This window comes from Fusarium venenatum (genome assembly GCF_020744135.1).
Source record: "Fusarium venenatum strain MPI-CAGE-CH-0201 chromosome Unknown EDB82scaffold_4, whole genome shotgun sequence".
In the NCBI taxonomy this organism is placed as follows: Eukaryota; Fungi; Ascomycota; class Sordariomycetes; order Hypocreales; family Nectriaceae; genus Fusarium; species Fusarium venenatum.
The window spans coordinates 439,337-456,611 of NW_027072132.1; the positions used below are offsets into that span (position 1 = coordinate 439,337).

General features: G+C 46.6%; 8 protein-coding genes across 8 annotated transcripts; 4 read left to right on the plus strand and 4 right to left on the minus strand.

Annotated features, from left to right (window-relative positions):
- Nucleotides 1-70: 70 nt before the first annotated feature.
- On the minus strand, nucleotides 71-1,396 carry EDB82DRAFT_560783 (uncharacterized protein; the record flags this gene model as incomplete). Its single annotated transcript, XM_025736837.2, has 2 exons — nucleotides 1,127-1,396; nucleotides 71-305 (listed from the first exon to the last, which is right to left on the minus strand). Exons 1-2 carry the CDS (start codon nucleotides 1,345-1,347, stop codon nucleotides 71-73), a joined length of 456 nt encoding a protein of 151 aa, XP_025591757.2. The 5' UTR covers nucleotides 1,348-1,396.
- Nucleotides 1,397-2,847: 1,451 nt separating this feature from the next.
- On the minus strand, nucleotides 2,848-3,926 carry EDB82DRAFT_466780 (class I glutamine amidotransferase-like protein). Its single transcript, XM_065607910.1, has 2 exons — nucleotides 3,431-3,926; nucleotides 2,848-3,381 (listed from the first exon to the last, which is right to left on the minus strand). The coding sequence occupies exons 1-2, from the start codon at nucleotides 3,791-3,793 to the stop codon at nucleotides 3,019-3,021; spliced, it is 726 nt and encodes a 241-aa protein (XP_065463105.1). The 5' UTR covers nucleotides 3,794-3,926; the 3' UTR covers nucleotides 2,848-3,018.
- A 1,038-nt stretch (nucleotides 3,927-4,964) lies between these two features.
- Nucleotides 4,965-6,166, plus strand: EDB82DRAFT_511209 (Alpha/Beta hydrolase protein). Its single transcript, XM_025736840.2, has one exon. The coding sequence runs from the start codon at nucleotides 5,087-5,089 to the stop codon at nucleotides 6,047-6,049; it is 963 nt and encodes a 320-aa protein (XP_025591760.2). The 5' UTR covers nucleotides 4,965-5,086; the 3' UTR covers nucleotides 6,050-6,166.
- A 274-nt stretch (nucleotides 6,167-6,440) lies between these two features.
- On the plus strand, nucleotides 6,441-7,491 carry EDB82DRAFT_437282 (putative cyclase-domain-containing protein; the record flags this gene model as incomplete). Its single annotated transcript, XM_065607765.1, has 3 exons — nucleotides 6,441-6,840; nucleotides 6,886-7,388; nucleotides 7,444-7,491. 3 exons carry the CDS (start codon nucleotides 6,441-6,443, stop codon nucleotides 7,489-7,491), a joined length of 951 nt encoding a protein of 316 aa, XP_065463106.1.
- Nucleotides 7,492-7,563: 72 nt separating this feature from the next.
- Nucleotides 7,564-8,646, minus strand: EDB82DRAFT_436024 (uncharacterized protein; the record flags this gene model as incomplete). The annotated part of the gene is made up of 1 exon (XM_065607754.1): nucleotides 7,564-8,646. A coding segment is annotated over one exon (1,083 nt), but the record flags the coding sequence as incomplete, so codon positions are not given.
- Nucleotides 8,647-9,185: 539 nt separating this feature from the next.
- On the plus strand, nucleotides 9,186-11,204 carry EDB82DRAFT_286708 (acyl-CoA dehydrogenase/oxidase). Its single transcript, XM_025736842.2, has 4 exons — nucleotides 9,186-10,177; nucleotides 10,248-10,524; nucleotides 10,586-10,694; nucleotides 10,752-11,204. Exons 1-4 carry the CDS (start codon nucleotides 9,353-9,355, stop codon nucleotides 11,086-11,088), a joined length of 1,548 nt encoding a protein of 515 aa, XP_025591762.1. The 5' UTR covers nucleotides 9,186-9,352; the 3' UTR covers nucleotides 11,089-11,204.
- Nucleotides 11,205-13,200: 1,996 nt separating this feature from the next.
- On the plus strand, nucleotides 13,201-14,009 carry EDB82DRAFT_286722 (uncharacterized protein). The gene has a single exon (XM_025736844.2). It carries the CDS (start codon nucleotides 13,304-13,306, stop codon nucleotides 13,712-13,714), a length of 411 nt encoding a protein of 136 aa, XP_025591763.1. The 5' UTR covers nucleotides 13,201-13,303; the 3' UTR covers nucleotides 13,715-14,009.
- Nucleotides 14,010-14,593: 584 nt separating this feature from the next.
- Nucleotides 14,594-16,886, minus strand: EDB82DRAFT_286917 (uncharacterized protein). Its single transcript, XM_065607402.1, has 5 exons — nucleotides 16,431-16,886; nucleotides 16,212-16,244; nucleotides 16,047-16,049; nucleotides 15,270-15,917; nucleotides 14,594-15,134 (listed from the first exon to the last, which is right to left on the minus strand). The coding sequence occupies exons 1-5, from the start codon at nucleotides 16,680-16,682 to the stop codon at nucleotides 14,643-14,645; spliced, it is 1,428 nt and encodes a 475-aa protein (XP_065463108.1). The 5' UTR covers nucleotides 16,683-16,886; the 3' UTR covers nucleotides 14,594-14,642.
- Nucleotides 16,887-17,275: the final 389 nt, after the last annotated feature.

Here is a 17,275-nt window from a genome sequence, read left to right on the forward strand (position 1 = left end):
GTGTGTTATTAATGGAGATCATTAACCTAACCAGTTTTAAATTGATATGTGTAGTATATTACTTGCCCTTCTACTTAGGGAACATGGCAAACCATTCTTCTATGTGACTAGCTCTAGCTTCCTGAATGGCCCCAACCTCTGTCCAGATGTCGCCAGCGTTGCGATATGTATCTGTGCAATGTTTTCCGACAGGGTTGAGCAAATGCTCGATGTAAGGAATGTTGCCATGAACTCCCTCAGGGCTTTCTTCGGTGGCAAAAGATGCTGCCCGGCAAGGATCAAACATGCTATTTAATAGAATCGTGCTATTCAGATATGCAGTCGGATCGCCCCAATAAAGAACGTGTGTTCCGTATATCCGCTGTCTTTCCCTTTGTCAAGCCAAAGATTTCTCCATTTGGAACCTGAGAGAAATAAAGCGCACATGTCATCCAGGGGGCTGCAGGTCTCGGAAGCTATTACGATTATTATTGGACTTGTGGAAAGCTTGCTAGATCACTATGTATGATTGCTCTCGGTCTAGAGGGGTGGGGTAGAGGACGAAGTGGTTGGGTGCGCTGTGATTCAGCGAGCTTAATGGGTATTCTTATCACTTAACCTGACGCGGGTACTTCAAAACAGTTGAATTCATGGTGAAAGCAGGGAGATTGAGGACTGCCTTGATCACTGTCACTTCGGATGAACCATCCAGCAAGGCTAGAAAAGATACGTTAACATATTATGTAAACAGCCTTTGGCAAAATGTAATCACGAAGCCGCACGAAGAGACGTAAATGTTAGGGTTGTTATTATCTATCAAGGATTTGAGAACCCTTTCTCAAAAACTACCAAGACAGCCAGACCCTTCCACCTTAAAGAAATTGATGTAGTAATTCCAACATAAAGGAGAAACATAACATATTTCCCTTCCTGTCCTTGAGGACCTTCCAACAAATTGTGGACGAGAAATGCATAAACCTTTCGCCTTGCCCAACAACAACTAGCATTGTGCAAGAAAGACTGGGCATCAAGATGGTCCGAAGGTCTTTCACCTTTGCATTTGAGAAGCCGGCTGTTTTATTCCGCTAGAGATGTTAGTCACTGAATCTCAACGCCTAGTCTGATAGATAACATACCGTTTGTCTACCATTCGCCTCGAGCCTTGGCCTCTGCAATGCCCTTGCGGAGCTCCCTGCCGATTGCCTTGTCCTTTTCCCTCTCCATAGCCTTCGTAGGTCTGTAATTCCAGCTGTACGCTGCTGGCCTGTACGTTTCAGCTATCGCCTTGAGGCGGGCGGTTTCAGCTTGATTCCTTTTGACCTGCTTGGTCTTGGCCTTGGTCTTGCTTGCATCTGAGCCACAGCACATGGTGATGGTTTTAGGTGATAGGGTTGGGTGATGGGTTTGGGTGATGGTGTGATGTAAATCTTGGTTGAAGATGTGTAGTAGTGAAGTCGAATATTGGATGGACGAAAGCAGATGATGAATCGATAAAGAAGAAATTTGAAAATCCTGGGATGACCCTGCCTTTTTATATTCATGCCGAGCTAGACTTTGGGAGACGTGGTGATTGCGGTCCTTCATAAACTTTTGCCTAAGTGATGCATCAGAGGCATAAACAATAAGTCTTCAAGGTCTATCTCATTATAGATTATGATTCACTTCCATAACTTGACATTAGAATGGCATTAACTTAGCAAGGTTCGAAGTCAGTCAATAGGGTTTTGGCGCCGGTGGGAAAACGAGAATATCACTACCATCTATACTAAGAATACAAAAAATCCAAGCAACGGCGCTGTTCTTGTCTCTCGAGCGGTATTTTGTCCTGGACTTTGCTATCAAGAATGGCCATTGCTTTCTCTACTTGATCCCGCCAAGCTGCAAACGTAAGCGAGGTACATCTGAAGTCCTAAATTCTTACGCTACATGGCCTTTGTGTTGCATTGAACCTATTCACGGTATTATGTGTGCATCCTCTTTTATTTGTAGACTCTATTTCCATTAGAGTTTTGGCATACATGCTTGTGACACGAATGAAACGGACAAAGACTTTTCGAGACTAGGCAGAATATCTCTCAGCTACAAGTTCCAGTGATGGTGATCTCAAAGCTAGAGGATCTAGAATAAAATGCTGAGGTTGTTAAATTCTTTGCTTTCTAATATTCGTCAAGTTAACTCTTACGTCTAGAGTTTATTTCACGGGCTCGTATTCTGTTGCTGTGTTACTATAACAAACACAAATGGACGCTAATCTTGTTTATATTAGGTTTGAGGTTCCAACGATCAAGACGCTGTCATGTGAGGCAGGCGTGTGTTGGAAAATCTAGTCTTGAGAGAATCTTTGATTTGAAGATTTATTGAAAATTTAATGTGTGCGGATAGATTAACCTTTGAGATCCTTGAAGAAGTTGAGAAGGCCTGGCTGGGTAAAAGCTAAAGGATTAAAAAACGAAATTGGGTTTGAAAAAGTTGTAATCAATCGCGAATGAGGAACTAGTTTTTGTAGCCATTAAGAACTAAGTATGGATCAGCTAGCTGCCTCTACTTTGAGTTTCGAAATTTCTGGTTAAGTTATTTGGCTCAAACTTCGTCTCCATCTTATGTTTCGTCTTCGTTTGCCAACTATCGTGTGCTGCGGGATTGTTAGACTCATGAAGTTTATGTTTTGCAGACTGTTTCCATCACTCTACGCATACTCCAAGCACTAAATGTGTGGGCACATTAAGTATGTCGCCTTTATGATTGGCGGTTTTCAAACATGAGCATTACAGCTGCGATGCGCCGCGCAATCATTCCACCAATAACGTAATCATCATGAAGCCAGGACTTGGCTTGTTCAGATTCCGCATCCAAGGATGAAATTAAAAAGACAGGTGGATTACTACAGTTGGCATAGTTCAAGCTGTACCAGCAGCGTTACTCATCTCGAGAGATGGGTTGTAGTGGTCAATGAATTGGTGAAAGAGGCCACTTATGGCAGCAGCCTTGTCGTTGATCAGTCTGTACATAGACAGAAACCAATTGCGAGAGTTCTAAGAACTACTCAGACTTCGCTCGGGCCTCAATCCACTGTATAAGCCTCAACCAAACAAGAGTATTATCCATGGGACTCTTGATCCCTTCCAGCCATTGATCCAAAACATCCACGGATACTGTTCCCTCGAAATACTTCATAACTAGCTCCTCGGCAAATTCTGCATCGATCTCTGGATGGGCTTGCATGGTGAAGATGTTCCCATCGTTTGAGAGGAATGCTTGATTTTCAACGAGGAGAGGTTTGAACCCTGGTGCGGGTTCCACAACCCGGTTGAAATGCATAGCATTAACCGCCAGAGTCCCTTTACTGGCAGCTTCCGCAAAGAACTCTACACCCTCTGGTGTGAGCACATGGCCAACTCGGAGCTGGGAATGGTGAGCTTTACTCCTCTGCTAACTGGAGGTGATGACAAACCTTGGGTCCCGTGGGCATTATTTCAACATCTCCGCCCAAGGCCTTATGCACTGCCTGATGTCCCCAGCATATTCCTATCAAAGTCTGCTCCGGGTTATTGTTGACAGTATCTCTGATGAATTTGTATATCCTTCCAACCCATGGGATAGATAGGTCGTGCGGAGTTGTACCTCCGCTAAGGATGATGGCGTCGTATTTGTCGCTGAGGTTGGGGTATTCCTGTAGCTCAATGGGATCGAAAATGGAGATCTGGGTATTGGACGAGACTCTGCGAATGGTGCTGAAGAACGATCTCATGAATTGGTCCCCATAACCATCACTCTTGGTGTCGTTCTGAAGAATGGCAATCTTAAGTGGTGCCATGATGAAATAGCTGGGCAGTCAGAAGACAGATAAGTGCAGATGCAGTCAGTTTAATATGAGAATATCGAGTGAGTGTGTGATTTATTTATACTAGATTAGGTAGAAATGGCTGGTCAAATGATTGCAGATTATCATTATAGAACGGTAGTTGGTAACTAGAATCCAGCATAGTAATTTATACCGAAAGCCAGTATTAGTACCTAGTATAGTAACTTATACCGAGGTCCTGTATTTAAATGAGGCTTTATTAGGAATAGCGTAAAACATTAGTTGAAAAAGAGGGGAAATCAATAAGTCAGAGAGCACTTTCAGCTAGAAGATAAGCACAACACCGATTGTTTTCCTAGTAAAGGCTAGCCTCTGTTGTTTTGATGGGTTAACAAAACGCTTGGTTCAACAATTAGCCCCCAATGCATGTATTTAGTGTAGCAAAACGGCAATGGCCCAAAAGGATCGAGACAGGGCATGCGCCTCTCATTAATAAATACAGAGAACAGAGCAGGGAGTTGTGCGGCAGCATGTTCGGGTAATCGAGATCTTAAGGAACAGATCTTCACGCTATGACCCAGAACTGGTCAGCCAGATGTCTCAAATTATTAAGCGTATGAAACAATCCACAGGGTCATATCGAGTAAACTCATTTAAATAATATTGAATACTTAACGCAAGTCTCGGCTGGTACCTCGTGTTCTCGAATGAGTTTAGGACGCCAATAAAAAATGATTTATGGTAACTATTATACTTACATGCCATCGTAGAAGTAACGTCAAGACAAAATTGAATCACAAAATTGATATGAGGCTTTTCAATATATAACAGAAGTAGCGGAAGACTCGGTAACAGAGTAGTATATTCCAGTTACAATAGACTTTCAGCTAGAACGTTCTGTTTCAAGTCGTCCAACTAAACACGCCATATTCATCTCGTTAAAAGTCGAGTTGTGCTTGATGGTAACATCTGTTGCAACAGCAAAGTCGTGATAGTGGGGACGACGCAAAGTCGCGTCCGATCTAGTAGAACTTAAAGCGCGAATCTATTCTGACTTGGGAAACATACTCGTAGGCGAGTCGGCCGGGACGGCTCGTGCGTGGTGTTCAGCCGGCCAAGAGGTTCCAGAAAAAGCAATTGTCTAACATTGTCATCTGCATTCGTACACCGGTAGTTGAGCCAAGACGCTTGCAAATGCCAAGCACGATGAATCGATCTTCGTTGTCTCAGTTAGTATTATAAAAACTGGACATGTCCCAGCAAAAATGCCTATCATTCTCCAGTCTGTCTTATCCTTCTTAGCTTATGCCCATATACCAGCGTGGGTCAGATCTTCTCAAGATGACGCTTCTTCGTCTCTTCACCGTGGCACTGGCAGCCCTCGCGAACGTCGCTGTCGCCGCTCCTACTGACGTAGCCAAACGCCAAGACAGTAGCTTGCCCTTCCCATTGTCTCACTTCACCAACACAGTAGCATCAGTGCAAAACACGTACTGCGGAGGGAGTGCGAACACACCTGGCGTCAAGTTTGGTGATCAGACTTTGCTACATGCCCTTGGCAACGGTGATACTGTGCAGCGTACCAACATTTATCATTCCGACAGCTTGGGAATAATCGTCGCTGTTGAAGGAACAAATTTGTCAAGTCTTGTTTCTATCTCTCAAGACCTTCAGGCTCTTCCGATAATTCCGGACCCAAGACTGGGTCTACCTGTCGGGTCGTTGGTCTTTGCAGGCTGGCAAACCGCCTGGTTCAACGGCTGGGTTGCTGTCCGCACAGCGCTGGCCAAGACTATCAAGAAATTCCCCAACGACCAAATCATCGTCACGGGACATAGCCAGGGAGCCGCCATCGCACTTCTCACAGCGCTGTCGATTCAGAAAGAGTTTGGCAATGGTACTACTATCCGGGAAATCATTGCCTATGGTGTCCCACGTGTCGGGAACAAAAAGTTCGCCGACGCATTTGATGCGATATTCCCTGGAAAGTACACAGGCGTTGTCAACGGTGAAGATTGGGTTCCTTCTTTCCCATCACAGCCTATCTATCAGCACCCATCCGGAATGGTGTGGATCAACCCTGCCAACACAACATCATGGCAGTACTATGAGGGCCAAGAGAACCCCAACGGACCTCACTCAAGAGTAGGAAAGATCTTTTACCCCAACACGCTGCAGTTCTACTGGGGTGATCATCAGGGAATCTACATGCACAGCTCTATGGGCACGACTCTTGGACCGTGCCCAGCTCAGGTTGGAGGTTTTTAAGAGGCTTCTTTTATTTTTAGCATGCCGCTTGTTTGATGATTTTCAAGAAGCGTATCGATTAGTACATGCTGCGTTGTTAGATTTAGATGAATACGTAGCTTCAATGAACTATTGATGAGGAATCATCGACGGAAGAGAATAATAGAGTCACCACATAACGTATTGTCTATGTTATTGGAAAGTAGAATAGCCAAACCGGAATATCGCATCATCGTATCATGATGCTTGATACCTATGTAATTGGTTTGCCTGTTATGATGACAAAGCAGCTTTCTCAACATTCTTGTTCGGGTTTCTCACCGCGGCTCCTCTCAAAATGCGGGGGCTTGATATGATGTTAACATCAACAACCAACGTCGAAAACAACTACAAATCAACCCAAAACTTGAAAATGTCTACAAGACCCTCATTCGACTCCCTTCTTCTCCGCAAAGACGGCCCTCCCGGCAACGCATGGGGACTTTTCGGGGAAAATGACGAATGCGGCATGCTGAATCTCTTGACTCCCGATGTCGTAGCAAATGCTGCTTCCGAGATCCGCGATGGCGTTCGAGTCTCTACAGACTGGCCTCTGAATCGCATGTCCAGACCCTGTTTTGGCCGTGCTCCTTTCAAGCATCAGATTACTACTAAGTCTCCCCGTGCAGTGAACGACGATACTTTGACGTTTAATACGCAGAGTAGTTCGCAGTGGGATGGATTTCGGCATTACGCATATCAGAAAGAGAAACTATGGTTCAACGGGAAGAGCCTCGATGAGTTATTATCATCGGATGTTAATGGCATTCATGGTAAGCCTTCAGTTATTGTGGAGATTCAAGAGCTAATTCGTGCAGCTTGGGTTGAGCGTGGTGGTGTTGTTGGACGTGGAGTACTCTTAGACTACGCATCTTGGGCTGACAAAAACGATGTCACCTTGACCCCCTTTAAAACAAAGTCAATTACAGTAACTACCCTGAATGAAGTTGCACAAAGTCAAGGCACAATCTTCCAACAAGGCGACATACTCTTTATCCGAACAGGATGGGTCCGAGCTTACGACAAGCTCTCTGACGAGGAGTGCAAGACCTTGGCAGATCACAAAGTCCCACCCGCTCATGGTATCGAGTCCTCAGAGGAAACCCTTCGATGGCTCTGGGATCAGGGCTTCGCTGCAGTCGTTGGTGATCAACCTAGCATGGAAGCGTGGCCTTGCCAAAATACTGACTTCTTTTTGCATGAATGGCTTTTAGCAGGCTGGGGAATGCCGATCGGAGAGTTATTTGATCTAGAAAGTTTAGGCAAAGAATGCGAGAAGAGAAAGAGATGGTCTTTCTTCTTCTCGAGCATGCCACTCAAGGTAAGTTTTTATAACCTCTGTGTTATTGGCTAAGCTTAATGTAAGATACCTGCAGGTTCCGGGAGGCGTGGCCAGTCCGCCAAATGGCGTCGCAATCTTTTGATCTACTGGTGAGAAACTGTTAGGCTGTGAATTATCAAACTTTGATAAATTACGATTCTATGGCCTATCTTACTCAAAAAGAGAATAAAGGAATCTCTATAGCGTTGCTCCAATCGACGTTCTCATGTTGACACTCCATACGATCCTTGAGAGTTCCAAAGGCGGCGTCCCACAACCGCGTCTGTTTTCCATAGTTACCACTAGTCCTGTAGCCCAAACGATGATGCAAGTCATGATCCTCAATTATCAACTCACAATGAAACCAGCGCAGTATGAATGCAAATGTGTTTGGTGTCTCTGCATAGACTCGCAAGCCACTGTGACCCGCCAACTCGGGGAAGGTGACGAACATCTGACATACCCACCAGTCATAGAAGCTCAGATGAAAGCCAAGTTCTTTTAGTGTAAAATAAGTAAGAACGGGAATAATAGAGACGTCAAAGAGCTCTTGTATAGCATCAGTGTAGAGTGAAAGAAGCGGATTGGGTCGCTTCACTAGATGGTGGGTGCGATGGAAAGACCATAAAAAGCCTATTTTATGCATCAGACGATGATACCAGTAATACCAAAAGTCCAAGATAATGCCATAGATCCCGCTTTTGAGCGGCAGCCAGAAAAGGCTGGAGTGAAAGGGCGCTTGATCGGGGCTATAGCTAAGGAATGTTGTAAAAAGTGGACGACACAACGCTGCCGTTGCAAGTGACTTGACGACCTTTGGAGCGCCATCTTGCGAAACGCCTTCACGATTCTGGATGTCACCGTCAAGAAAACCTGTCTTGTGACCCGTCGCACGGAAGACACGTAGTGTGCGGATGACTATAAGATTGAAGGCAAGGCTGTAGGTGAAAAAGGCCTGTATGGGTGTGAGGCTATGGTCCGTGGATTGCATGTAAACATGATGAAGAAGCATAGGACTCAAAGCATGCACAATGATCCAACGCTGCATCTGCCATTGTGGGATGAAGGGAACCTTATCCGATTTGGGGTGCACAGGCACAGCGCAGCTTGAGTCGACATGATGAATATCCAGGACATTCAGAATCCAGTGCGAAATGGCCCGGTGAAAATATTTCACCCGATATTCTGTGGATTTCGATGGGTATCTCAGAAACGACTCGCTTTGCATACTAGCGGAGTAGTGAAGTTGCAATAATGAGAAAGGGGGGGGCTGTATTAGAGGATGGAGGCGTTATAAAGGAATAAGAATCTTAATCTTGGACTAGAATCTGAAAATTAAATGAAGAAGGAAAGTTAACAGGTATCCTGAGGCGCAGACCTAACCGTATAAATAGCCTATAGATTTGTCGTCAAATGTGCAAACAGCTGGAAGAAGAAATATCCAGCGATACTCGTATTCCTATGCGGTGCTTTCGTTGAATTAAGGTATAAGATTCACCAGGTCAGGTCATTAGGCTCAGCTCATAAAACGCAGATGTCCCCTTCATAACGTCAATCCGTCCGGCGTTGACTACTATCATCGGGCATATGTAGGGGCCCCACCCACACTGACTTATATCATAGTCATCATTTAGCATGATTATCCCTATCTAGCATCGTAAGGTGACTCAAAATTGACATAAAAATCGAAGTGAATGACTAAATATGCCCGATACCAAACTATCTAGATGCGGGGCTGTTATTAAATCACCGGAAGGGTTGTCAGATTACAGTGATAATTGACTTTGGGGTTCTATACTTATTCTCGTCTTTTCTTCCGTTATTTTCTATCTTCTTAATTCAAGACATGTCTCCTTGGCAACTCTGGCAGCTCTTCCACTTCATATCCCTAAAGCACTCGCGATTCACACGAATCGTTGATTAATCACTCACATCAGTGAAAGACTTCCGACGTCACCACTCCAATGTTTCCATCTCTTCCAACCTTTACGCGACGGGAGGTCGGTGAACATACAACGATTTCTTCACTTTGGTGCATAATCAACAGCACAGTCTATGACCTTACCGACTTCATCCAAGATCACCCTGGAGGCGAACAAATACTCCTTAAAGTGGCTGGCCAAGATGCCACTTCGAGCTTTCATACTTTTCATCGGCAGGAGGTCCTTACCTCATATTCTCACCTGGCTATCGGCACCATTACTGGCGAGGAGACCAAGAGTTTAACCTCTAACCTCGGTGACATCAGCCCTATCCCTTATGCTGAGCCTCTGTGGCTTAGGCCCCAATTCTGTTCACCCTACTACACCGATAGTCATCGTCGTCTCCAGCGTGCTGCCCGTATCTTCACCGAAACGTACCTCATTCCAGAAGCTAGCAGATGTGAGCGTACAGGTTGCCCGCCTAGTGAAGAGCTTATCAACCTCATGGCGGATCAGAATATTCTGCGCATGCGCCTTGGGCCAGGAAAGCATCTGCACGGTCAGACCATCATGGGTGGCGGAGTAGTTGATGGTCGTGAATTCAACTATTTTCACAAGCTTATCTTGGCGCAGGAGATGTGCCGGCCCCTGGCGCGTGGGTTTCATGATACAAATATGGCTGGTATGACAATTGGATTATCAGTCATTCTGAACTTTGCCCGTAATAGTCGATGGAAAACGAATATTGCGGATCAAGTTTTTGGCGGTGTGAAAAAGCTATGTCTTGCTATCACGGAGGCTGGTGCTGGTTCTGATGTGGCTGGCATTCAGACGCGGGCCGAAAAGACACCCGACGGTAAACATTATGTAAGTACCTCTCCATATCACAGACCTAAGACAATCATAAGATATGCTAACCTAGACATTTAAACCACAGATAGTCAACGGGTCTAAGAAATGGATCACCAACGGCATGTGGAGTGATTACTTTGTCACACTGGTAAAAACTGGAAAAGGCTATTCAGTATTGCTGATCCCGAGGACAGAAGGGGTAGAGACGAGGCCTATCAAAACCTCGTACTCGAGTGCAGCGGGTACAGCCTACGTCACCTTTGATCAAGTCAAGATACCCTCTGAGAACCTCATTGGCGAGGAAAACGATGGTTTACGAATTATCATAAGTAATTTCAACCAAGAACGATGGGCAATGGCGTGTAAGTTGTCATATCTTCCATCCACCATCTCAGATACCTAGGCTAACGCGAAAGTTAACAGGTAGCACTATCACTCAGTGCCGAGCTGTGGTGGAAGAATGCTTGAAATGGTCCAATCAGCGCCAGATCGCTGGCAAACGACTCAATGAACAACCGGTTGTTCGTCAAAAGTTAGTTTTCCGAATTCTCCCAATATCAGTTATGCTAATCACGATTCTTCCCTCAAGATTGGCTAAGATGATATCACATGTCGAGGGGGCCCAAGCCTGGCTGGAATCAATAACCTTTCAAATGTGCAACATGTCTCTGAGAGATCAGACGATACACCTTGCCGGTCCCATCGCACTGCTCAAGCGGACATCGACACGCATGGCGCAAAAGATAGCCGATGAGGCCGTACAGATATGGGGTGGCCGAAGTCTAACACAGACAGGCATGGGCCGATACATCAATGATTTTTACCAAACACATAAATTCGATGCCATTCTTGGTGGATCGGAGGAGGTATTGGCTGAGGTTGCCATGAAGTTGGCTCTAAAGGGATTTCCCAGGTCAATGCTATAGGGACTATTACAAGGACTAGCGGATCTCGAAACGAACTTCCTTCAAATCGTTCACGAGGATTTCATCTTCAGGATTATCTCTAATCCACCGAAAGTATTACTATTCTCTCGGGATGGCTTGGTGAAAACCTGTAGTATGGAAACAGGTACAGATGTGATGGAGTTCTCTGTCCCTCTCCCCCCACAGAAGTTTCGACTTCCTTATACGTACTGTTCACCTGATGGTACACTTTTAGTAACAAGGCCGACAATCAATTGCTTCAAGATCTGGGACGTCATTGTTGGTCGTCCTGTTTTCACTTTGACTGGAGAATATGTATTGTCTGTCTTCTCGCCAAACTCTCAACACATGGCGACGGTTACAGGGGACGAGATAAGTGCTTGGGACAGAAAACTCGAAGGCTTCGTACTTAGACAACAACTTAGGAACAGTAAAGGAACCCTCCATCCTCGGGCCTTTTCTCCGGACTCAAAATGGCTAGCGGCTGTTGATCAAATATGGTGTTGGAACTTTGGCACCCAGCGATGGGTGGTGTCCATTCCCCCTGTCCAGGATTATATTCACGAGTTATCTTTCTCGCCTGACTCGACTGTTCTTGCAACTCAGTTTGAGGATGAACTTAGTATCTGATACCTGGCTACTGGGAACTGTGTCTCAACATTGCCGGAAAAGTGCCGCCTTCCGCTTGTATTTTCCCCCACAGGCACGTTTTTAGCTTTTCCCTGTCGAGGGGAGATACGAATCTGGGATTGGATGACTTGAACGTGCCTTGTTCAAATTCAACTTCCTTGCTATGGCCTTTTACGAGGCGTTGAGTTCTTACCTGGCAATTCTGGCATCCGCACCGAATCGGGTGAAATTGATTTCCCCAGTGAAGCTTTAACATCTCTAGCGCCTGATTCCCAGCCTCGAAAATTACTGTTTGTGCCGTTGTTGAGCGTCCAATCAAACTGGATACTGTATCGCGGTCGCAGGCTCACGAGGTTGCCAGAAGAATGTGCGAACAGATCATTTGCCATTCGGGGTAGCACTATTGCTGTGGATAGCAAGTCAGAGGAGATTATGATTATAAGTTTTTCTGAGGAAGAATTGAACCGATGCTATCAACAATGGATATAGGAAGCAATAATACCTGACTACATATTAATTAAATCTATTTTATCAGACGTCTATATATCTACTATCACCTAGTAGGTTAAGGAACCGCGCAGAAAACGATTACTCCAGGATATCAACGTCAATTATCTATCAGATTCCGAAACTATAAGACCAGTCACTTTCAATATCGTTAACAGAAGATCAAGGTAATTGACCGCCTGCGGGATTCCATTACTGATCTAGTGATTTTAAACTTTAATAATATATATCCCTTTTAAAGGTTACTATAGAGAAACGAATATAAGCCGGAGTTAACTTTAGATTTGTTATACTATTTTAAGGAATTATTCATCTAGAAGGGGAATAATATGCAGTTAATAAGTTTATAGCAACTATGCAACGTTTTTTCGAATGACTGGGCAAGATGGGAGAAAGGCTGTTTTCCTGAGTGGTACCCCATGGTATCGAAGATCCCGGTTTGAATGAGTCAATCCAGAATGCCGATCAATTACAGATGCCGCAAGATCCCTATTCTTAGACCCATGGTCAATCAGAACACCTGACCTACCATATGCACAGCCTTGTTTATGGATACCCTTGTTGTTCACCAATTGCAAGTGCTAGAAGACAGTCATCTCCAAGGTTAACAGAGCTCAGTCTATTTAAATCTTAGTCTAGATCACTTCTGGGGAAAGTAATTTTATGCAAACCAACCACCTTCCTCTACAGGGAATCAAGCCGGTGCATAAACCTATCAGTATTGGGGCCTAAATCTATCTAAGAAACGCCACAGAGTCTAGATCTTGGAGGTTATTTGTTTCAGAGCTCAGCCGCACCACGCTCTGCCAGATGATTGGGTTCAGTGCCTATAAGCACGGAGCAACTCTTGTTCAGCTTCTGCAACTAGCAGTGCAGAGACTACTAAATCGAATTTGATATAGGCCATCTTCATGCTATTGACGTTTTGGCGCAGAGAAAAGTCAGTAGGAGAGAGCCTGCTACGATGTGTATAAATGTTGATAGACTCTCCATCGATTGAAACTATAAACCTCTTGTCTACTTACAAATATTTCCCAAAAACCGTCTCTGTCATTCAATTACAGATCCCTCAACGAATATGAAGCCCTCTGCTATTCTGTCCCTAGGAGCTCTCCTTCTCGGTGCCTCGCCCGTCGAGGCATCGCAGTGCAAGGTACCTCCATGCGGTCGATTCGAGAACAACACGCCCTGGACAGCCAAATGGGCGGATCTAGGAATGAAAGAACACCTTTGCCAACTCAAGACTGTCGCCAAACCTGTCAAATGCCATCAATACAGCCTGGGGGCCAACTCCTCTCGCGGAGGCTACTTTCACAAACCCCGCACCGATGTTGACGCATTCTGCTTCGCCGATCGAACATACTATGTCAAGTTTGGGCCAAGGGGCAGCGAGCAGGCTATCAAGAAGGGCGTGTGGATCAAGATCAACTCGGCGCAAACTGCCAAGTGTGTTGCGAAGAACGGAGTTCCGCATTGTACGGTAAACTGATTCGTGACGAGGATCCAATCGCAAATGGTAGAGAGCAGAGCGGCACAAGAAAATATAAATGAACAAATTATCTTCTATATCAAGACCACTCGCTTCGTAAACTTGCTTAGGTTCTGATCCAAGTTAGGACGATCTGATTCTGTTGCAGGATCTAATCGTATCCAGACGTGTCCAACACACACAAAGCAGGATAAGAAACAATCGACAACGGCAGGATCTGAATGTATAGGTGCAAAATGCACAATTGGGCAGCAACAACTGTTAGATGTATAAGGATCAGCATGTGTTGTTTGCTCCCAAATCAAGACCATATTATACCTTCTAAGATATTGTGATACGCCGGATATCTGTGGCGCAGAATCACAAGCAGGCAGTTATTGCAGGTGAACATTGTGGTGGAGTTCAGTCTTCCCGCCCAAGTTGTGAGACCAGCCAGCTTGGCACATGCTTATACTAATCGGGCTACCAACCAATACTGCTAAGTACCTGTCCAGACAATGAGCATTCTAGAAGACCTCATGGGCAATGTAGCCGCTATACTGAAATATTGGAAAGTGTTTAAGACAGCGTTGAGACTTCTGAAACAATCGAGTGTAACATGACAGAAAAGAGACAATCCTACAACTGCACATGACTACCCAAGCACAACAATACTCATCATCACTCACTCCAAAAGTCCGGAAATGGTCATTCAGTACGTCAACGAGAAACAAGAACAAAGGTCACTGCATAGAGAAAGGTTGGGAGCCGGAGTTGACTTTAGATTCAATATATTATTCTAAGAAATTATTTATCTGGAAGGGTAATAATGTGCAGGTAATAGGTGCATAGCAATTATGCAACGTATATATATATATATCTCCAATCCGTCATATACTCATTGCTCCTTCATGAGCATTAGAAGTGAAATTACAAAGTAGTTGTTTGTTTACAGGAAGAAAGCGACGATACCGGCAGCGAAGAGAGCAGCCTGGATGCTACCACCGACACGTCCAGCAGAGTTGACAACCTCAGCGGGCTCAGTGGGAGTGGAAGCAGGAGGGACTGGGTAAGTCTCAACAGGCTTGCTGGGAGAAGGAGGAACAACAGGAGCGCTCTCGACAGGCTTGGAAGGAGCGGGAGGAGCAGGAGGCTGGGCAACGGGCTGAGTCTCCTTAGGAGGCTGGGGCTGCTCAGGCTTCTCAGGCTGCTCGGGCTTCTCGGGTTGCTCGGGCTGAGGAGGAACGGGGTAGGTAGGGTGAGTCTCGGCAGGAGGCTGAGCAACAGGCTTGGTCTCCTTGGGAGGTTGAGGCTGCTCGGGCTGAGGAGGCTGCTCAGGGTGCTCAGGCTTAGGAGGCTGAGGCTGTTCGGGGTGCTCAGGCTTGACAGGCTTGCTGGGAACGGGAACGGGGACAGGGTATGTCTCCTTGGGGGGCTGAGGCTTGGGGGGGTTGTAGGTACCGTTGCCAGGGTGAGGAGGCTGAACGACGGGGTGAGTCTCCTTGGGGGGCTGGACGACAGGGTGAGTCTCCTTGGGGGGCTGGACGACAGGGTGAGTCTCCTTGGGGGGCTGAACAACGGGGTGAGTCTCCTTGGGAGGGACAGGGACGACATGAGTCTCAGTCACGGGGCAGATTGTGGTACCGACAACGACAGTCTCAGTTCTGGTGTGAGGCTTCTCAGGGCAGTCGACAACATCAGGAGGGCACTTGGTAACAGTGGTGACCTTGGTGGTGTAGATAGTAGAGGTGGTCAGGTGAGTGGTGGTCTGGTGCTCAACAGGAGGAGTGTACACAGGCTTGCTGGGCTTGGGAACATCGGTGTAGACGGGCATGGTCTCGATGTCGGTGGGGTGCTCCTCAGTGACGGGGCAGACAGTGGTGCCAACGACAACAGTCTCGGTGGTGACATGAGGCTTCTCGGGGCAGTCAGTAACCTCAGGAGGGCACTTGGTAACGGTGTAGCAAGTGGTGGTGTAGATGGTTGAGGTGGTCATCTCAGTGGTACCAGGGTAACCAGGCTTGGTGTAAGAAGGCTTGGTGTAGATTGGCTTAGTGTATGAAGGCTTCGTGTAAGAGGGCTTGGTGTACGAAGGCTTGGTGTGAGAAGGAGGAGGGTAAGGAGCCTCATGGCCGCCAGTGGTGGTCTCCTCGGGGGGAGGGTACTCGCTGGTGGTTTCCTCAGGAGGAGTGTAGTCACTGGTAGTCTCTCCGGGAGGAGGGTACTCGCCAGTGGGCTTGGTGTGCTCGGGAGGAGGGTAGACATCAGTGGTCTCTCCAGGAGGAGGGTAGGCCTTGGTGGTAGACTCTACAGGAGGGACATAGTCGCTAGTAGTCTCTTGAGGGGGAGGAACCTCCTTGGTGGACTCTCCGGGAGGAGGGTAAACGCCAGTGGGCTTAGTCTCCTGAGGAGGAGGAACCTCCTTGGTGGACTCTCCGGGAGGAGGGTAAACGCCAGTGGGCTTAGTCTCCTGAGGAGGAGGAACCTCCTTGGTGGACTCTCCGGGAGGAGGGTAAACGCCAGTGGGCTTAGTCTCTTGAGGAGGAGGAACCTCCTTGGTGGACTCTCCGGGAGGAGGGTAGACAACAGTTGGCTTAGTCTCCTGGGGAGGAGGAACCTCGCTGGTAGGAACAGGAGGAGGATAGACAACAGTAGGCTTGGTCTCTTGAGGAGGGACCTCCTCGGTGGGTCCAGGAGGAGGGTAAACACCAGGCTTGGTCTCTTGAGGAGGAGGAACCTCCTTGGTAGGTCCAGGAGGAGGGTACTCGTTGCTGGGAGGAGGATACACGTTGTCAGGAGGAGTGTACTCGTTGTCGGGGGGAGTATACTCGTTATCGGGAGGAGTATACTCGTTGCTGGGAGGAGTGTAGTTGTTGTCGGGCACGGAAGGGACATGCTCCTCTTGTCCAGGAACGGGGTAGTGCTTCTTCTCGACAGCAGCAGCGTTGGCGACGGCAACGGCCGCGCTGAAAATAACAAGTCCACGCATATTGAATTAGATAGATCGAGTTTAACGAGTGCTTATAAACGAGTGAAGCTGTTTGTGTTAAACGAAAGTTGGGTGAGGAGGGAAGAGAGATCGAAAACAGAGATCGTTGGGGAAGTGTTCTTATACATGTGCTGCTCCTCTACCCCCAGACTGTACCAAGAGATCTTATCATCTCCTTATTTGTATGTCGGCCCAACTCCGCTCAAGTCCGGATGGTAAATACGGGCTTTCTCCATAGGTATCCTGGCAACGTGATGTCATCCTGGTAGAATTCTCAACATGGGGGATGAACTGAAAAGAGGTTGGCTGTGGTTACGGTGGAGACAGAAGCTTCAACCAGACGACAGCATGGCAGAACAGGGTTGAGGGTTCAGGGCGAAAGGGGTTCCATAATAACCATGTTGAGAATCACGATGTTGCAACATAACATTTCGGATGTGACGGGATCCCTGGTACCTTCGCATCGTGTTCGTCTGGCACGGTTAATTTAGCTTGACAATGTTTGACGAACGGTTCAAACGGTGACTCGTGAGAGATGTGATTGGTCAATGCATCGTAAAACGGCTTCTTTTTTAGGGTAGACTTAATTAAAA